General features: G+C 41.7%; 1 protein-coding gene across 1 annotated transcript in view; it reads left to right on the top strand.

Annotated features, from left to right (window-relative positions):
• SRP68 (signal recognition particle 68) overlaps positions 1–19839 on the top strand; it is a 29048-nt gene extending 9209 nt beyond the window's left edge. Inside the window, exons 8-16 of the mRNA XM_020813226.3 lie at positions 1607–1747; positions 9560–9658; positions 9813–9877; positions 10079–10241; positions 11182–11276; positions 11949–12078; positions 13750–13825; positions 16741–16793; positions 17789–19839. Of these exons, the coding sequence (XP_020668885.3) occupies positions 1607–1747; positions 9560–9658; positions 9813–9877; positions 10079–10241; positions 11182–11276; positions 11949–12078; positions 13750–13825; positions 16741–16793; positions 17789–18016 (1050 nt within the window). The 3' untranslated portion in view covers positions 18017–19839. The remainder of the gene's footprint in view (positions 1–1606; positions 1748–9559; positions 9659–9812; positions 9878–10078; positions 10242–11181; positions 11277–11948; positions 12079–13749; positions 13826–16740; positions 16794–17788) is intronic.
• The last annotated feature ends 262 nt before the right edge of the window (positions 19840–20101 follow it).

Here is a 20101-nt window from a genome sequence, read left to right on the forward strand (position 1 = left end):
TACATTTCTTTAGAAGAATCTAAAGCAGAATATGGGAGTGGGGAGAATTCAGTGTTTAAATCTCAGAAATCCAAATATAGGAATAGAGTATTAACGCCTATGTTGTGGGTTTATTAATACATTTTTTTAAAATGAATAATACTTGTTTAATTTATTGCCAGATGTAATCAGCTTCCCTGGGCTAGAAACTCCTTACTGCCCACCATTTTCTCTCTTTAATGTCTGCTTTTTCTCTTACTTCTCTCCCACAACTCTCTTGTTTAGCTATGTGGGCATTACTCAGTGTTATGACTGGGATAGGTGCAAAAATGCCAAGGCAGAAGAAAGATCCATGAAGCACTGTTACTGCCAGCGCAGGGCACAATAGTGGGAATGGAAATCATGTGACTGATACTACAATTGAATTGCTTGGTTACCTGTCACTGGGAGTACTGCCCAGCCCCTTTGCACAGGCATAACTTTATGTTATGCCTGCATGAACAGGACTAGAGATGGGGGTATTCGTATACGTACTTCTGGAGAAATTTGAAGAGACCCTTTGTCAGCAGGCTGAGGCAAAGAGGCAGTATCAAAACCAGCATAATCAGGGAGCTGGACAGGGACAGACTGTATTTGTCTTCAGTGTGGGACGGATTGTCACTCTCAAATTGGCCTTCTCAGCCACACCAGACGTTTCAAGAGCACATTACCATAGTCTCTTGCGACTGAAGGGTGCCTACCCCAGCACAGGTGGAGATAATGAGGGTCTGGCCCCATGGGGCCAGATGGTCCACTCACCGATGCGCTAATGCTGCAGGGTCCGCTCTGCTGCCCTATCGCTTCAGGGATTGTGATCGCAGAGCCTGGCAGAGAGGCTTGTCATCCCACCTCCTTCCAGGAGTGGTTTGGTGATTACGATCTCCGGAGCAATAGGACGATAGCACAGAACCCTCGGCATTAACGCATCGGTGAGTGGATCATCCGGCCCTATGGGGCTGGACCCTCATTATCTCCACTTGTGCGGGGGTATTTGTATATGAATACCCCCATCTCTAACCTCCATCTTTCTCACTAGTAGTTTTCTTCCTTCACGCCAGTGTTTATTCAGCCTTTTCTTCCTCTCATTCTTCTTTACCACATTATTGGATAGCAGAACCAACTCTCTTTTCTCCAAATATACAGCTCATGGATTGAGCAGGGCAGCATCTCACCACAGAAAGTTACAAGGTGCCCTCCTACTCCAGTTATCAGCCACATAGGATTTTAACTATTTTAATTTTAAGTATTTCAAGTGGGGCCCTGCAAAAGAACAGAACCTGAAGCTGTGTAGAGACCTCTGGAGAAATTAAATACGTCAGGTCTTCCCATAGTGATGCCCCTGTTGGTTAGGGACTCATTCAGTCCGGTGACTGAAGATGGTATTGTAGCCTGTTTCTCATCTTTAGACATAGGACCTGTTATGTTTCTTAAAAATCATTATCATGATAATATTAAAGTTTTCACTACCCCATTACTATTCACTACCCCAATACTAATAACCACTGTATTGTGGTTATTAGAACAACTGAAACATTGTGGAAAATAAAAACTTCTGTTCCAGTATGTAATTACCTTTGGCACTTCACAGACATTAATCACTCAAACTCGAGCAAAGCAGGCAGCTACTATGAGTGAAGTGGAATGGAGAGGAAGGACTGTGCCAGTGAAGATAGATAAAGTGAGGATCTTCCTGCTTGGACTGGCAGACACTGAAGCAGCTATTGCTCAAGTAAGTAAAGAAAATCTGTCACATTGTCACTTTTACTGTAATCAAGATCCTGAATTATTTCTATAGGTAAGTAGTGTTTATTTATTTATTCTTTTTAAGGAGTGAACTGATGATGCAAAAGAGGTTTAAGCATAGGGTCAACCTTGGGTCAAAAATAATTCATATCCACATAAAAAGTGCAGGTTTTCTGGCAAATTATCATGAACAAGTGTGAGGGTTCGGGTTCAGGCTCCAGTTTTTCTTCAAATAAATTGACAGACTTCGGTTTAGAAATTGGTGTAACGTTTATTGGATTGTTTAACAAATAGCCTGTGTCAACAAAGGTATTCCAATCATTTCCTCCCTCTAACAACTGGTTAGATGGGAACTTTAAAGGGGTTGCACTCCTGAGTGTTCCAGGGTCCCAATCAGTCCAGTGTAAACTCCAAGTTCAATAATTATCCTGTCTCCCCTTCCAGTAAGGGGACTGTGTCTTCATCCCGGTCATCTGTCCAGACCTGGACTCATGAGGGGGAATACTGTGGCCATAGTCTTCCGAGGGACCCCTCCGCTGTAGCTCCATCATCCGCCATTCTAATCTTTCTCTCCTTTCCCTCTCCTTCTCTTCCCTTAACTTTCTCCTCCACTCCTTTGTCTCTTGCTCTCCCCAATAAGAGGGTTTAGAGGTACTCTCGCTTCTCCTCCTTGCCTCCGCCTCCTCCTTTGGGACTCTTAGTTTTTCTACCTTCCCTGTCCATGGATCTTCCAACCAGATCCACTCCCAACCACGAGGCAGGTTCCCATCCCCCCTTTTTATATCTACAAGCCCTGCCTCTATCCGGGGCTGTTATTCCACTCCCGCCAAACATTCCCACTTTCTTTAACAGTCATTCCTTTCAACTTTTTTTCTACAGTCCCCTGGTCTGTTCCGAGTGGGCTTATCTTCCTGGGAGGGAGAATAGGTGGCGTTTGCACTTCCTTGTCGGCAGAGGGTGGGAGGGACAGCACTCCTGTGAGAGGAATCTTGCTCTCACCGTTAGTCTTACATACCCCCCCATCCAAGAGGGCTGTCCATTCTGCCTCGCTTTTCGGCCAGGGACCCTGCCGAGAGAAATAATCCACGTTAGCATGGTCCCTTCCCTTCCTATATTGCACTGTGAAGGAGAATGGTTGAAGGGCCAGGTACCGAGTTAACCTCAGGTTGGTATCCCTCATCTGCATCAACCACTGTAATGGTGCATGGTCTGTGATCAAGGTAAACAGAGCCCCCAACAGGGAATGGGTTGCCCACCAAATTGCTAGAGCCTCCTTTTCAGTGACTGCATATTTTCTTTCTCTTGGGGTCAGTTTTTGACTCAGATATAAAACAGAGTATTCCACACCTTCATGCACCTGGCAGGTACAGCCGCCAGACCCAAATCTGAAGCACCAATGAAAAGGGTGAAGGGTAGATTGAAATCCGGTGCAAACCTTGTGGGGAGCTGACACAACATAGACGTGAGGGTTTGGAATGCTTTCTTTTGTGATTCTCCCCATCATACCCATCTCTCAAACTTTTTCCGAGTAAGGTCTGTCAAGGGGGCTGCCAAAGTGGAGAACTACGACATAAATTGTCGATAGTACCTGTCGCGACTGCCACCTCCTCCTACGTCACCACAAGAGATGACAGGTCACGATCCTTCATACACACACACACACACAACTTCGCTGCCACCAACCACACATAAACCTGACACTTCAGACTTAGTATGGATTTCAAAATAAAAAAAAGATGATTTATTGATTACAGCAATAAAAAGGAAATCACTGAGTAAAAGAATCACTTGTCACACTATATTTCTCAGACCTTAACCCTGCACAGTTCTTTGTTACTTAACACTCAATTACTCAGTTACCTAACCTATATCTAACCCTGTCTACAGATCTTCCTTCAAGCCCTCTCTCACTCTCCCACTCTCTAATTCCCCCAAGAACCTCTTCCCTCTTTGCACACCCCCCTTATATACACAAACTCCACCCCTTTAAGACCCACCTCCTGCCCTGCCATAGGCCAGGAAACTCCAGCCTTAGCCAAGACAGGCAGGTGACGTCATGGCACACGTCACAGTACCCAACCAGCCCAAGAAATTGCTGCACCTCCTTTTTGGTACAGGGGCGATACCATTGGTTTATTTTGGTGATCTTCCCTTCTTGAGGTTGAATTTCACCCCTCCCACGGTGAACCCCAAATATTCCACCTTAGGAAGAGCTATTTTACATTTCTTGAGGTTGGCAGTTAATCCTGCTCTCCTCAATTCCCTTAACACTCTACATGTGAGTTACATGATCTTCTCATGAGGAACTGTATATGATAATGTTATCAGTATACGCCGTGGTGCAATCGTGCACTGGGGTTAACACCTGGTCCATAAGCCACTGGAAGATTGCAGCTGCCCCATGCATTTTTGAGAATTGGAAAAGGCCAATCGGGTGGAAAAGGCAATTTTTCCTTATCATGTTCCCTTAAGGGTATCTGCCAGTACCCCTTTGTTAGATCTATTGCTGAAAGGTATCTGGCGCCCCCTAGCTGGTCTAATAAATCCCCCACTTTCGGCATTGGGTACGCATCAAACTTGAACAGAGTATTGACCTTACGGTAATCTATGCAAAATCTTACTGCCTCGTCCCGATGCCTGGGGAACCTCTCTCACCGCAAACATCAAAGGGGCCAGGAACGTATGCCATTGCTTTGGTTTCTCTTGGACTAGTTTCCTGAGCATCCCTTTCAAGGTATGGTTGAATTGTTCCACCAGGCCATTTGCCTGTGGGTGGTAAACTGACGTCTTCATAGGCCTGATCCCCAACAGTTCCCACATCTGCTTAAAGGTTAAACTCATAAAGTTCGATCCTTGGTCGGTCAGTACCTCCCAAGGAAACCCCACCCTGGAGAACACCCCAATTAATTATTTGGCCAATACCTTAGCTGTAGTTGTGCATAAAGGTACCTGGTTGTGTAATCAATTATCACTAGTACATATAAGTGCCCCCCGCCAATTTAACCAGCGGTCCTACAATGTCCAGGGCAATCAAGTCAAAGGGATGGTCCACCAGGGGCATAGGCATCAGCTCTCCCCCAGGCCGAGGTTTTGGCTGGGTCACTTGGCACTCTGGGCATGAGCGGCAATAGTCTTCAACATCCTTGCTCATGCATGGCCAGAAGAACCTTTGCTGAATCTGTGCCAAGGTCTTGTGTACCACCAAATGTCCCAAGCCATTTCTTGGTCACATGCTTTGTCGTGCACCCAGTTGTACAGCCAACATGTGCTCTGGCACCTTGTCAATCAACTGTGACAGGTTATGCTAGTAGAATTCTGGCCATTAAGTGGAAAGGAGATGATAGAGTTCTTTATGCTTATCCAGTCATATATGTGCACAATGTCACTGTAAGGAGGTGGACAGGGAAGCCATCTTCTTCCTTGTCCTTTGCAGATGGATATGAAATGATTTATAGCAGGGGTCCCCAACCCACGGTCTGTGGCCTGGTGCTGGTCCATGATCTTGGCAAGACTGGGCCGCAGAGACAGATCTCCCACCCACCTCTGCATGCAGCCCCCCACATGCACACACACGCACGGCCTACCCACATGCATACACGGGTGCCACACCCCGTGAGCGTACCATGCCTGTGTGTCCCACAAGCGCACCATGCTCCATCCACACATGCACATGAGTGCATGTCTACATGGACCCTGTACCCCCAAACTGTCCGTGGGTTGGAAAAGGTTGGGGACCACTGGTTGATAGCATATTAGATGCTAGTAATCTCAAAATACTTCCCTCAAAAACTTTTACTGAGGAGATTAAGTGGTGAAGGATGGAGAAGTAAATTTGAAGACTCTCCTGTACAGAGAAAAGACCCAGGGATGGGAACACCTATGGAGGGGGGCGATTCCGGCAGAAATGAGAAGCCAGGAAGAGAACCACCAGTAGCAGAAGACAATTTTATAGCAGTAGAAAAGGAAGGAGGGGCAGAACTACAGTATAGGAGGAGGAAATAAAAGGAGAGTGAGCAGGGGATGGTGAACGAAGAGGAAAAAGAGGAGGAGGAGGAGAGGGCAGAGGTAGAGACATTACCACCAGGTTGAGTATGGATCGAAGTAGAAGATCCATGGACTCACAAAATGTTTCATATTAAACTCCCTATAGAAGAGATAGAGAAAAGACAAAGGAGTATGCCCCCCGTTGAAGCTAAAAAAGAGAGGAAGGAAGGGGGTTACTGTTCAGTTAGCTGAGCCTGAAGGGATAGAGTGGATGGTATCTGTTTACCCCAAGAAAAGAGGTCCTTGGAAGAAGGAGGAAATGGGAGAGGCCATTCCAGCAGAGGAGAGACCCTCCATGTGAGCTGCTGTTACACCCCTGCACCAAGCTACAGATTGGGAGAAATTTGATGGAATAGCCTGGTTCTAGAAGTTACTGAAATAAAAGTAACAGGAGAGTTGGTTAAAGTCCTCCCCCCCCCCCCCCGGTATTTGGGTGAAGATGAACCCACAGAAGTTATTGTTGAGGAACCCTAGTTCTAGTTAAATAAAAATATTTTGACAGCACCAACTGAATCCTCCTTTGTAATAAGGGAAAAGAGGGAATCGCTAGAGGTGAAACCCGAACCCAATCACACCTGTGTCTTGAAAAAAAAATTTTTTTTGAAGAAAAAGAATCTTACTGTCAAGAGAGACCGGCTTGACGCCAAGACGAGACAGCAGGAGGAGGACAGAGCTCTGTCCCCTGGGCTGAATTCTGACCTGTTTGGGACACCCAGGGTGTTAAAACCACCCCGAGGAGGTGGGGAACTGGGGGAAAGCCTGTTGATCACGGGGGGACGGCGGTAATCCCTGTTTGATCCAGGAAACTCCCTAATCAGCCAACAGGCAGAAACAAGCAGTTTTTTGCTGGCAAGTCGTCGGCAGCCAGCAATAAGAGAAGCAAAAATCAGCTATTCAACATCAGTGTTATTATCGGGTGATATATATTTTTACAACTAATTGCTTATGATTACCCCTAGAGAAGACAATTCCTATGTACAAAAAAAAAAGAACCTTCTATCAATCTCATCAATCATAGAGCGGCAGAAAATCTTGAGAGAGGGATAGTTCATGCAAAGAAAATAATTTAAAGATTTATGGGACATTAATTACTCATTTAAATACATTTAAAATATATTCTAAGAATATTATAATTTGGCATTATAAAGAAATTTTCTCGTAAGTTATTACAGTGGTGCCTCGCTTGACGAGGATAATTCGTTCCGTTGAAATCGCTGTTAAGCGAAATCCTCGTCAAGCGAAACGAAAAAGCCCATTGAAATGCATTGAAACCGGTTCAGTGCGTTCCAATGGGCTAAATGCCTCAGTGACCGGTGAAGATCCTCCGTAGGGTGGCCATTTTCGGTGCTTATAAAGCGAGGAATCCACCCTAAAACACAGCGGGGAGCCATTTTAGAGCCGCCGATCAGCTGTTTAAAAATTGTCATCTAGTGAAAAATTGGTTCCCGAAGCAGGGAACCGATCATCATCAAGCGAAATTTCCCTATCTAAACATCGTTTTGCGATCGCAATTTTGTCAGGCGGTTTCATCGTTCAACGAGGTAATCGTTAAGCGAGGCACCACTGTACTAGTTAAGTCTGGACTTATCTTATGTTTTGACTCCTTGAAGACTTTTGGCCTAATGCCCAGAACAGTGACCTTGAGTACTCTACTGCTGTTTAAAGCTTTATTTTTTATTTTTTCATGCCTGGCTGGAACACAGACAAATTAACCCTAAAGTGGATCTTTTAAAACTGTACTTTGGGAATTAGTATTTTCGGCCAAAGTGAACTTTTTGGAATCAACTCCAGGGACTTGGAATTTCAGTTTTGGCCAATGCAGAAATGCAGTAACTTACTCTGGAAACTTGGAATATCTGTTTAGGTGGCATCAATTTGCCAGGGGTCAATTAGGACACAGATACAATCATCGAACTGGACTGTGAGACTTGGGGGCTTTGAATCTTAGTTTAAGCTCTTGGGCAGCTGGAACAGAATGGCACAAAAAGGACCATTTTGGGATGAAACAAAATCTACCCTTCAAACAATACTAGAAATAGTGAGATCCCACTACCAAGAGGCAAAATTACAGTGGTGCCTCGCTTATCGATTTTAATTGGTTCAAAAAAAATCGCTATGGGAAAACATCGTTAAGCGAAACGCGTTTTCCCATAGAAATGCATTGAAAACCGGATAATCTGTTCCAATAGAAACGGATTGCCGTCCTTAAGCGAAAATCGCCATAGGAAACATCTTTAAGCGAAACGCGGTTCCCCAATTGAAATGCATTGAAACCTATTCAATGCATTTCAGTGGTGAAAAAAAAATTCGCAAAAAATTTAAAAAGGCTCACAACAAAGCCAAATTAATTTAATGAAGGTTTTATTAGGTACATTAACGATTCCAAGCATTTTAAACATTTTTAAACATTTTAGAATATTTTAAAAATAGCAAAAAACGGGGCTGTCAGAAAAAACGTTAAGCAAAACGGGGGACATAAAACCAAAAACGTTAAGCGAAACATGGTTCCCAAAATCACTAAGCAAAAATGGTCCATAGGGAAAATCGTTAAACGGAGCGCAAGATCGCTCCGACAAAAGCCATCGCTAAGCGAATTTTTCGTTAAACGAAGCAATCGTTAAGTGAGGCACCACTGTATTCAATGAACATCTGAAGAATTATAGTCAACAAGAGACAGGGAATAACGAAGAAGGAAATGAGAGTGTGCCGGATGATGTATGCCAATTAAAAGAGGAGCTGGAGGAAATTAATGGGGAAAACCTAAGAGAAACAACTTCAATCTTGGATCTGAGAAGAGTATCAAGGGAAGACAAGGGGAGAAAATCAGCAAAAATAATTTTTAAAAGCCTGGAAGATCTATTGAAGATAGACCAAATGCATAAAGATCTAGTGGAGATGAATCAGATGCACAAAATGGTTTCAGAGGGCATGAAAGATGGCAGAATGCTTAGGGAGACAGAAATAAAAAGTGAAGAAAGAGAAATAAGAGAGGGAATTACGTAGAAAGATGAAAAAGGAAAAATAGGAAGAGGGCCCTTTATGTTGAAAAACATGTATGTATTTAACTTCGGGAATTGTAAAAGAGCATATCCTTTATATTAAAAAGGAGAATTAAATTGAAATAAGGGAGCTCTAACCAGGGTAAAGATGTAATATTGTGGGTTTTCATTTTAGGTAAATGAAACTAGATGTAAGGTTGGGGAATGGATCTGGAACTACTTTTATTAAGAATGTTATTAGAAGATCTTGAGAATAGTGTACACTATGAAAGTAATATTATGATAGTAGCCATATTATATACTAAAATACGTACATGAATGATTTGAATGTTTGAAAGATGTCTGGAATTTGGGGGGACAACTGGGAAGACACTGAAGTGTAAAAATCAAATAATTGTAAGCAAATCATGTAACACGATGTTTGATAAGCACAAATCAAATGTAGATAGAGTGAAAAGCTAATAAAATGTTTTTTTTAAAAAAACAATCTTACTTTCAAAATTATCCATTTTCCCAACTAGCAAGTAGACAGCTTTTCAGTGATCCATTTAAGTGATAGTAATAGTTGTTTACAAATGAATCAGTAGGAATTGTTGCATTCTTCTTCTCTTTGTAGTGCTTTGCAAGTACAGTCAGCCTGCTTTTTCCTGGTTGACAGTTGTTAATGTATTTTTTTAAAATCTCTTTTTGATTTTAGGAAAAAGTAACTGTAGCTCAAGGGATTGTAAATATTTCTCTGCTGCTTTTATATTTAGGCTGAAGAAGAAGAAACAAAGGAACGTTTGTTTGAGTCCTTACTGAGCGAGTGTCGAGATGCCATACAAGCTGTTCGTGAGGAGTTGAAACCAGATCAGGTGAGCCCAGAGTATTGTGGATCACCACGTAACTGAGTGCATAAAGAAAATACCTTACGCTGTGTTGTTTCTTCTCAGCTCCTTTGCAATTTTGATCTATTTGTGTTTTCCTTCCTTAAGTGAACACAGTGCAGCTTTGTTCTTTTCCTTACAGAAGCAGCGCGATCATTCTTTGGAAGTGGATTCTGGGAAAGTCACTAATATTCAATATTTGCACAGGTAAGAGTCCTTCAGAGACCAGAAATGTCTTGATGTGATTTAGACACAAGGCACTTAATAGTCATGTTCTTATACACATATTCCAGGAAAACCTGACCACCTAATTCTCTCACTTTCCTAGTCCACTAGCTGTTTATGGTGGATTCAGGTGCTTTTGAAATGAACGTTGACAAATTGAACTCTTTCAATCATGTTTCCCAGTTACCTGACTTACATCAAGCTGTCTACGGCAATCAAGCGCAATGAGAGCATGGCAAAGGCTTTGCAAAAGGCACTGCTGCAGCAGCAGCAGCCACCAGAGGATGATGGCAAGCGCACACCTCGGCCTCAGGACTTGATACGCCTTTATGACATCATCCTACAGGTAATAGCCATGACAGGGGAGACACAGATGTCTCCAATTCTCTGAGTTCACAATCTGCTGAGATCTTCTGTGTAACAATGTGGAATCATGATGAGTTCAGATGTCTGGTTTAAAATTGAACCGTCTTCCAGTCTGTTTCATCATGATATAAAGTGCAGTCTTGGTATGTTCATGGTTCTGACTGTAGAGGAGGATATCTCCCATCTGTCCCAGCAGGGCATCCTGTGAATAAGCGATACAGTCGGACTGCAGTACCCACAGGGGAGCAGTTTCATGCTCCCCCTACCCCACCAGCAGATGCTGAAAAGTGGGTATAGTAAACCCGAGAGAGAGGATAGTGGATAGTCTCCTGCTTCCTCTAGTGTCCAGTTCTAGTAATATACAGTGGTGCCTCGCTTAACGATTTTAATTGGTTCCAAAAAAACCATCGCTATGGGAAAACATCGTTAAGCGAAACACCATTTCCCATAGGAATGCATTGAAAACCGGTTAATCCGTTCCAGTGGGAACGGATTGCCATCCTTAAGCGAAAATCCCCATAACAAACATCACTAAGTGAAACAATGTTTCCCCCAAGGGAAAGCCATTCAAAAACACTGAAGCCGGCTTCAATGCTTTTGAATGGCTTTCCAATGTCTATTTTCGCTCATTTTTAAGTGTCTTAAAATGTTTGAAACCTGTTTTAAATGCTTGGATTCGGTAGTGCACCTTGTGAAACATGTGCAAACTTAATTTGGTTTTGTTCTGAGTCTTTGTTAATTTTTGGTGATTTTTTGTTTTCCCCTTTTAAATCCATTGAACTGTCCGTTCAACTGTCATAATACTGTACATGAAATTAATTCTAGTCAAATCTACTTTAGTTTATTCCTAATTGAGAAGTCAATTTACATGCAAATCCCCCCTCTTTTTTTCCTGTTAATTGTTGGTTTCATCACTGAAGAATCTGGCAGAGTTGTCTCAACTTCCTGGCCTAGAAGAAGATAAAAACTACCTGAAGGAGATAGGAATAAAGACACTGGTATATAAAGCATACAGGTAACTAAATTTACTTAATTAGATGGGGATTAAGCTGAAGGATTTTCCTCTCATAGCCAACATTTCAAAATAGTTGTTTGGCTCCAAGAAGCTGTCGGTGGAAAGAAAAAGTGTATTAGTGCTGCTCCACTAACCTTTGTATATGTGCTAGGGAGAGGCTTCTTCCAGTGGCACTTCAGCATGTTGGAGATTTCATTAGCAGTACTGTATGTGAAAGCTAAATACAGGAGACGAGCACTAGTGTATAAGACTCTAGAGGGCCATAAAAATTCCTGTCTATAAATGTATGCAGATGGAAGAACTCTAGATTTGGAATCCCTTTTCTCATGCCCTGTTGTGCTGCTAAGACAAAAGCAGTTTTTCCAAGAGTGGCAAAGGGGCACCTCTGGATTTATGCCAGCGGGACAGTGAATTGCAGGACAGTTTAGAAGAATCAGAAAAGGAATTGGTTAGTGATCCCGCTGTTGCAGGAAAGATTCCAGTGGCTTCCCTTATTATAATTCTACCATCCGCTCAGTCATTTTAGGGCAACGTGACCACTTCATTCCTTAGTAGAGGAAAAGGAGGGGTTCCAAGGAACTTGCATTTGTGTTAGGCGCTGTTTATTCTGCTGTTGGCTGATTGAACTCCTCTGTGAACCTACCCTTCTGTGTTGTCTTCTCATTCCACTAGGTGTTTTTTCATTGCACAGTCATATGTTCTGGTGAAAAAGTGGAGTGAAGCCCTTGTTTTATATGATCGAGTTCTGAAATATGCCAGTGAGGTCCAGGCCCAGATTGGAACTTATAAAAACAACTTAAAGGTATGAAAAAATTCACATTTGATGTGGTGGAACTTTGTCTTAGGGAGAACTCTGGGAAGGCAGAAGGTATGTAAGCTAAGGCTTAAGTATATACATTTTAGTCTAACAGTGGGATAATTCTGTATCCAGAGGGTTGCTTTGTAGACCTTTTTCAGAGGGGTGGTCCTGCTAGTGCAACAAGAACAGGAAAGACTTCTGGCATCATTTTGTTTTGTTCTGTTTGTCTTCTCAAACTTAGTAAAAGAACAGCAGCATGAAAATGAAAATAATAAAACCAATTGCAAGAATCTTACTGTGCAATTCTATATATAAGGGGAATTGTGCATCTGTTTTTTTACAGGTTTCTAGTAATCTGTTGTGGGCCTGGGTACATAATCAAGTGTGTGACCTATATCTGTCCAGGTGCATGACAGACAGCTAGAATGATCATGCACACAAGTTTTGCAGTTTTGGATTTATATTACACAAATCCAATAGGATGTTCTGGCCAGTAGGTTGCAACAGAAAAAGCATAGGAAATTTCAGAAATCTGGTAGATGCAAAGAAAGAGATGAGTGATGTTCCATTCACAATAAATCAAAAACTATTCAAGAACTTAAGAACACACTGTTCAGAGTAGAATATTCCACATACAGTGGACCCTCGACTTACAGACGGCTCGACTTACAGACTTTTCGAGTTACAGACTTCTCTGACTGCAAAATTTAGATTCGACTTGCAGCCAGAGAATCGACTTATAGACCAGAAAAAAAACAAAATGGAATAAAAATAGAATAAAAACCACTGGTTATGGGATTAATCGGTTTTCAGTGCATTGTAGGTCAATGGAGATTCGACTTGCAGACTTTTCGACTTGCAGCCACCATTCCAATACGAATTAATTCCTTAAGTAGAGGGTCCACTGTAGTCTTATGCAATAGTAGTGAAGGATGTTTGTTCTGTATGAACCATACCAAAAGCATTTGTGTTTGACTAATCCTCGGTTAACTTGAGTTGGTAAATTGGTTTCTCTGCAAGTGTCACATCCCAAACACTTTTATACTACACAGCTATTGACATATGAATGGTGTGATATCTCTACCTTTTCATTATCTCCAATATATCCACCTGTAGCAATTCCCAATCTTGCTGCAGTTAACAAAAAGACAAATTAGATCTTTATGTAATACAGCTTGACTAGTACTAAGAGAAACTAACATTAGAGTTCTGGTTTGTTATTGTTCCAGTTTCTCTATGCACTCATAACAAAATCTGGTAACAGCTGGACAAGATGACCAAAGGTGGGAATAGGTGCTGATTTCCCCATATCCCCTTTAGCTTTTAAAGGAATTTGACTCTGTATACAAATTGTTTTAACGAGGAGATCTATCCAGTACTTCAAAAGATTAGTCCATTCAATGGAACACAAGTTTTAAGTTGTGGATTTGAGAGAATTTCCTCATGCTTCCTCATGAAAATACTGAATTTAGTTGGAGTCAGATGCAGCGGGGCGAGTTACAGTGACAACCAAAAAGTGTATTTGTTACATGCTCAGTTATCCATAACTTGGTTTTTGGCTATGGCAAGTGTGTTCTGATTGATCCTGCCAGAGATCAGAACATTGATTAAAATTGCTAAGAGCTTTGAGATGTGGAAGATATTTCTAATAGGATTGGTTTCATATTATAATAGGAACTGCCTGATGTTCAAGAACTGATCACCCAGGTCAATGCAGAGAAATACTCCTTGCAAGCAGCTGCCATATTAGGTGAGTGAAGGCCTCATTTAGTCTGTGTTTCAGGACTAGGATGGCACCGCACATGACACATCCTGTGACACTTTCGAGGTTTTGTACAGTGCTCTTGGTGTTCATAGTAATAGGGAGCCAGGGTGTTGCCAAAAAACGCTAGAGACAACATCTGCATCAAATGAAACTGAAAGGAGACAATGACTTTGTGGGGTCCCTCACCACCAGCATCCATCACTTGAAGCAGGGGGTTGGAATTGTAGGCCCCTTCCAACTTAACTTTTCTATGATTTCTGTGAAAACAGCCATCTTTTGGCCCCTGTCCCATTTTCACAGCATAAGTATCTCTAATTGATGACTAGTTCATGGTAGCTGAAATCCTGTTGCTTTCTTATGTATGGGGAAGGCAAATAGTGTGATATTCAGGCACAGGTAGCTGGCAATTAACGAATCCCTGGTGGGATTTTTAAGCATGTGCCAAGCCAGCAGGCAGGCATACCCCCAAGAAAGCCAGTGGCAACTTGTTATTTGCTTTCCAGGAACAACTGAATGTTAATGCTATTTGCCTTCTGCTTTTTAAAAAGCCTTTTTTTAAAAGTTGTCTACATGACATAAACGCAAGCCCTGATCACTTTGCTAGGGAAGCATGTTTTATCATTGGAAAGTTACCTAAACTACTGTTCTGCTAGAGGGTTGCTTAAAATAGCATGCATGTAGAACTCGGTTTATTTAATTCATTTCTGCACATGTATACCCCTCTTGTTGCTGCAAATTGTGCCTTTTGGGAACCAGCAGAGGCCGTGAGAGAGGTGGCAAGAAGGATGGATGGGGCAATTTCTGCTTGCAAAGCTGTTTGTAGAAAGCTTGGTTGCTTCTGTCCCTTTAAGAATGCTTTTGCTACTCTTAGGGAGGCGGAGAGAAGGGGTGGAACCTCATCCCCTTTGCAACTCCAGCTGCCAAGAATCCTCCACCCCTGGAAGCAAAGGAGGGGGAGGGAAAGGGATGTGAAGTGCTTTCCCCAAGGTCCCCAGGCAGGAGGAGTTTGTGTTTGTCTGTATGTGTGTGTGTGTGTGTGTGAGAGAGAGAGAGAGAGAGAGAGAGAGAGAGACTGAAGGGGTAATAAAGGGAAAGGACTAGAGAGAGAGAAAATAGGGGGAGGAGAAGCACATCCCAACCAAAATACAACTGAGGACTCACCCCATTCCTACTGTAAAAGCTGACATGAGAGGCAAGGATTTTTTTTTTACTGACCTGTCTCTCTCATGCTCTTTTGTGGGGGGAAGAGACCCAGAAAGAGACACAACCTCACACAGGGACTGCTCTTGTCAGCTGCCTACCAGGTTGGAACGCAAAGAAACACAGACAGCAATTCATATAACACATGAAGTTGCATGACTGAAACAGAGCAAAAAAAACAACCCTGTGTATGTCGTGGGGTTAATCAGTAATGTAGATAAGCCTTTAGCCAGTAAACTGTAGTATAGTAACGACAAATCTAGGCAGTCTTTTGTTTTCTTGAAAGAGACAGCGCACGTCTGACATCTGTTGAGTTCTGCGTTGCATTTTTACTCCTTTGTTCTCCATATGCTGCCCCTCACCAACTTAAGTTGTGTTTCCCTTTAAAGTAAAGGGCAAAGCAACGTGACTAGTAGACCGAATGTGAGACGAAGCGTAGGTCTTGTGAAAATAAAGCCTCTCCCTTCTGTTCACTCAGCCGGAATGCTGATGCAGGGCTTGGTTGTTGCCTTGAGGGCTACAGCCTTCTTCACTCTTTTGCTGTTGCAGTGCAGTTCCCTTCACCCTGTCCAGAGGTCTGCCACCAAAATCATCTATATCTCTGATAAGATACCTTTTCTTCAGTATCCACACTGGTTTTGTGTCCACTCCTTACTTGGAAAGGCATCCAGAGCTTTGCCAAGCCATATTTGTCATCTTTCAATGTATCACTGCCTGCAGTCTTTACTCTTCCAGCGTCACCATTCCACAGTTACTCCAGTCTCCCACTAGCTCAGATGACTCTCCTTTTCCCCTTGCTGCTCCCATCCTCTTCGTTCAATATGTACTGTTATAGGAGTCTTTGACAGAACCTTATATTCCTCATCTCTTAGTGAGTAGGTGTAAGAGAAGTGAGTGCACATTCTTGCTGCTTCCTCCCTTGCATCAAATTTTAAATTGTAAGCTCTGGGAAGGTATTCATCTTCCAATTCAATGTAACATGATGCTCAATGATCAGAGCTTGGAAGTAACAGGTTACAAATAATGCGTTCCTTGTTATCATCACTTTTGTGCAGCAAGTAAGGCTTAAGTGAGCAACATTACAATTGTAAAGTAATAAGGGGTAACTGCCTTTTGTGGTGTGACCATCTGTTTTTAATTGGTTTTCTAGTTATAGGATGTATGTGGCCTCACTAGTTACAGTGCATTTTGGTACTACTGGCCTAGTGTCTTACAGTATTTTGATGGTTTTAAAAAACAGCAACAGAAACTTAAACTGTGATGGACAGTAAATTGTATTCACTCCTATTATTATGTGCTATCCGGTTGCTTTCAACTTACGGCAAATCTCGTCAGGTTTTTAAGGTATGTCAGATGTTCAAGGAGTGGTTTATGATTACTACCCATCAGTAAGTTTCCATGCCATATAGCAATAACAACAGCAATAAAAGGCATCCATGTGTGTAACTCAGAAGAAGAGAGAGAGAGAGAGAGAGAGAGAGAGAGAGAGAATTAAAAATCAACATTGCTGTCTTATTATTCTTCCTTTTAAAGGGAAAGGCTGGAACATAGACCACTTCATAACATATTTTAATATTTTGGAATTCATTCATAAACTCACTGAATTCTGCAGCATCAGCTTTTACATTCCTCTGGTTCTAGTGAGGTAGTTGTATTGTTAGCAACTGCATATCCTTAAAATTTTGCTCTTACTCTTCCAGACGCAGGTGACAGCCATGAAACTGAGTCTCCATCCCAGGTCAAAGATGGCAAAGTGAGTCAGTTTTGATACATTGTGAAATGGAAAACAATTTCAGGATGATCTGCAAAATGCATGTTTTTACTTTATGCGATCAGACAAATGCTTAGTTTCTTAGTTTCATTGTATGAAAGATCTTTGCAGATTAGGACATGAATGAATCAGGGTGGGAAAGCAAAAGAAATCGAACTCTGGAGCAGTGGAGATACAGAAGGAGGGCATGTTGTCACATATATCTCCAGAACCTCCTACTTCTGTTGCACTGCTTTACTTTTCATATTGGCTTTCCCAACAACAACGAATAGAAGGATGTTTAGGAAAAGATTCCAAGTTTTCTCTAGGAATTAGAGATCTCAGTTCATAGGAGTATGATCATGAAGACTTTCTGTTAGGCATTTGGTATGAAAGGTAATTTTAGGGAAGACGTCTTAGCTGCTCAGGTGCTGTTTGGAGACAAAATACCTTCCTTACCAAGAAATCTGAACTCAAACCAGTTTTGTAAAATTTCATCGACAACTGTTCATTTGTGAGAAGGTGTCAACTTTCTCTTAATATGCATAGATGCTAGAGGATTTTTATAGTTTGGTTTATTTTATTGTGCACAAGGAGACAATGTTCTCTCCAGCATTGGTTGGTTGGTAGGCAATGTTCTGTCTGATTTTCAGCCCAGCTGGACGGGGCTCTGCCCTATGTGTGTGTGACTCTTGGAACCAAAGCAGCTGGAAACATTCGCTGTGGGTGCACGGAAGAGGAACGCTGCGTGGAGGGTGGCAGAGTCATGCGTGCTCGGGCACCCACACAGCTTAGAGGGAACCTTGTTGGTAGAGTTTTTTTAAGGGTTTCATAGCAGTTCATCTGAAAGCAGAGCTGGTGTGGAAGGGTGATGTATAGGCACACAAGATGTTTGCTTACTATACATAATGATGTCTCACATCATGCTAGACTTTACCAGCTAGCCAATTTTGTGTTATTTAGTTGAATCTTGGATTTTGTTTCCTTTTTCTATCCAGCCACTTTCGGAACACTTTGAGATTTTCTGTCTGGATCCTTCTCTTGTGAGCAAGCAAGCCCGTCTGGTGCATTTCCCTCCAGAATTCCAGCCAATACCGTGCAAGCCTTTGTTCTTTGATCTGGCTCTCAACCATGTCACTCTGCCGCCACTGGAAGACAAAGTGGAGCAGAAAACCAAGAGTGGTCTCACAGGATACATCAAGGGCATCTTTGGATTTCGGAGTTAACAGGGCCTTCTCTTCCTGTACTCGAGGAAAGCTCCAGCAGGTTCAGGCATCGACTACTTTTGTTTAAAATCTACATGGAAGGTTTTAATAGTTTCCCAGTATTCTGTCTTTCTCTCTCTCTACACCTCATTTATTTGAAATGTTTCACTCTGCAGAATGTGGTCAGTCTCCAACAACATCTTAAACTGAAGGAAAGACCTGGAGTCTCAGACTACTTCTCTTCAGTGGCTCAGGCAGGAATACTATCCACTTTGTATGGGCTAGATATATTCTTTATTTCATTTGATGGCTGACATTGTAAACTTAATTTTTGAAAAGCTAGCTCAGTCCTCTGGACAGTACAGAGCAGAAGGAAACCAAAGGCACAAATAGTTATTTAGCCAGGCTTTGATTGCCTAAGCAGACTGTGGGAAAACCCAGATTTGATCAGATCTTTGTACTGCCTGCCATGTTTGGCTTCTTAACAATTTTGTAAAGTCTTTCTTTTTCTGTTGTGTTTTACTTTCAAAAACTTTAGAGCTCAGAAATACTTGGATTAAAGGTCAAGGTTGATAGATGGTGATTGAAATGTGTAAGGCTGCTTTACAGTCTATAGTATATTCTTTTCTCCTTGAGACACTACTTTTCTTAACACAGGAATAGTCCCCAGAGGGTGTCCCTGAGAACCTAAAAAGCCTTTGGATTCACAGAGAATAAGCTGCTTGCAGTTTACACTTTAAAAGTTTCACATTTCCCCTCTTTGACGCATCTGAAACTGGTAAATTTAAGGGGGTGTTCTGTTGCTTATTTATGTCTTTCATCCTTTCCAGCATATTACATTAGGTTAGTTTGGTGAAGCCGCAAAGAATCAGACAGAGCCACTGGAATCTTAAGCAATAAAGATCTTAGCCATGCATTCAAGAGCACGTTTTATGTGAGAAGGCATTTAACTATGTTGTGGAAATCCAAGTATCTTCATGTCAATATCATTTTTTAAAAAAATGTATAGGTACAATTGTTCTAAATATTTGTGAACCTAAATTGTACATGGGACTTTTTCTTGAGCTATATTAATAAAGGTTTAATCTAGTTAATTGAAATATTAGTTGGATCAGGCAGTGCTTAGCTATATTTTACTATTCATATTTTATCACACTATACTCCAGTTCTGTTCTGTTTCTTCTTGGTATTGTTGGAAACAGTGTTAAAACTGGATTATTTCATAACATTGGTGTAGCAGGGTGCAGATAATTGCTGTTCTGGGATTCAGAAAAATCTGGTTTAATTATATCAATTGATTATATCAATCTTCTTTGAGTAAAATAAATGGTGCCAGGTATGTTTTAAAAGATAGATAGATATATGAAAAGGCCTTTCTGATCTCTTTGGGAGGCAATTTTTTTAAAAGAAAATTATTGTGAAAGAAAAATGGAGGAACAGAATATTTTTAAATTTATCACGTGATAACATTTCAAATGGATGTGAAGTATGGTTAACAAATATTGAAGGCTGAATGGAAAAAAGAGATCGGTGTCAATAACTGTGGCCCAGTTTTCTTTCTGGCATATGCCCATTAGTGTTTTGTTGATTATTCTTTCCTTCAGTCTCTCCACTCCTCTTCCTGCATTGAATCTGAAAACTGTTTTCCTCCTCAAGGTGCAACTCAAGCTTCCTTTCTCCCCAGGCCTGTAAGCAGCTGGGCACATTCCATTCCCATTGCTTTTGTCTTTGCTTACTATCACAAATTGTTAAAACTTTCTTTGTTGAACATGCTGTGGCACAAATCGTATTAGTCAGACAGAAAAGAAATATGAAAACAATAAAGACTTACTCCTGCCTTCTGAGTTTATGGTCGTAAACTCTTGATCTTCCATTTTGATGCTGCTTTTATGGAAAGTTGAAAGTCACCTTTGCAGTGGCTGGAGGTAGACTTCTACAGGGAGAGTAAAATTAACGTGGACATATTGTAGCAGAAACTGTTCTGCCACATACAAAATATTAATGAGTTCTCAACCCCCTTATTTTATGGTAAAACTAAGTGGATCAGAAATACTTTGGAAGACTAGGCTATGCACTTGACAGTTATAGGCCAGGTGTTTGTGGAAC

The sequence above is a fragment of the Pogona vitticeps genome, chromosome 2 (genome assembly GCF_051106095.1).
Source record: "Pogona vitticeps strain Pit_001003342236 chromosome 2, PviZW2.1, whole genome shotgun sequence".
NCBI classification, from domain to species: domain Eukaryota; kingdom Metazoa; phylum Chordata; class Lepidosauria; order Squamata; family Agamidae; genus Pogona; species Pogona vitticeps.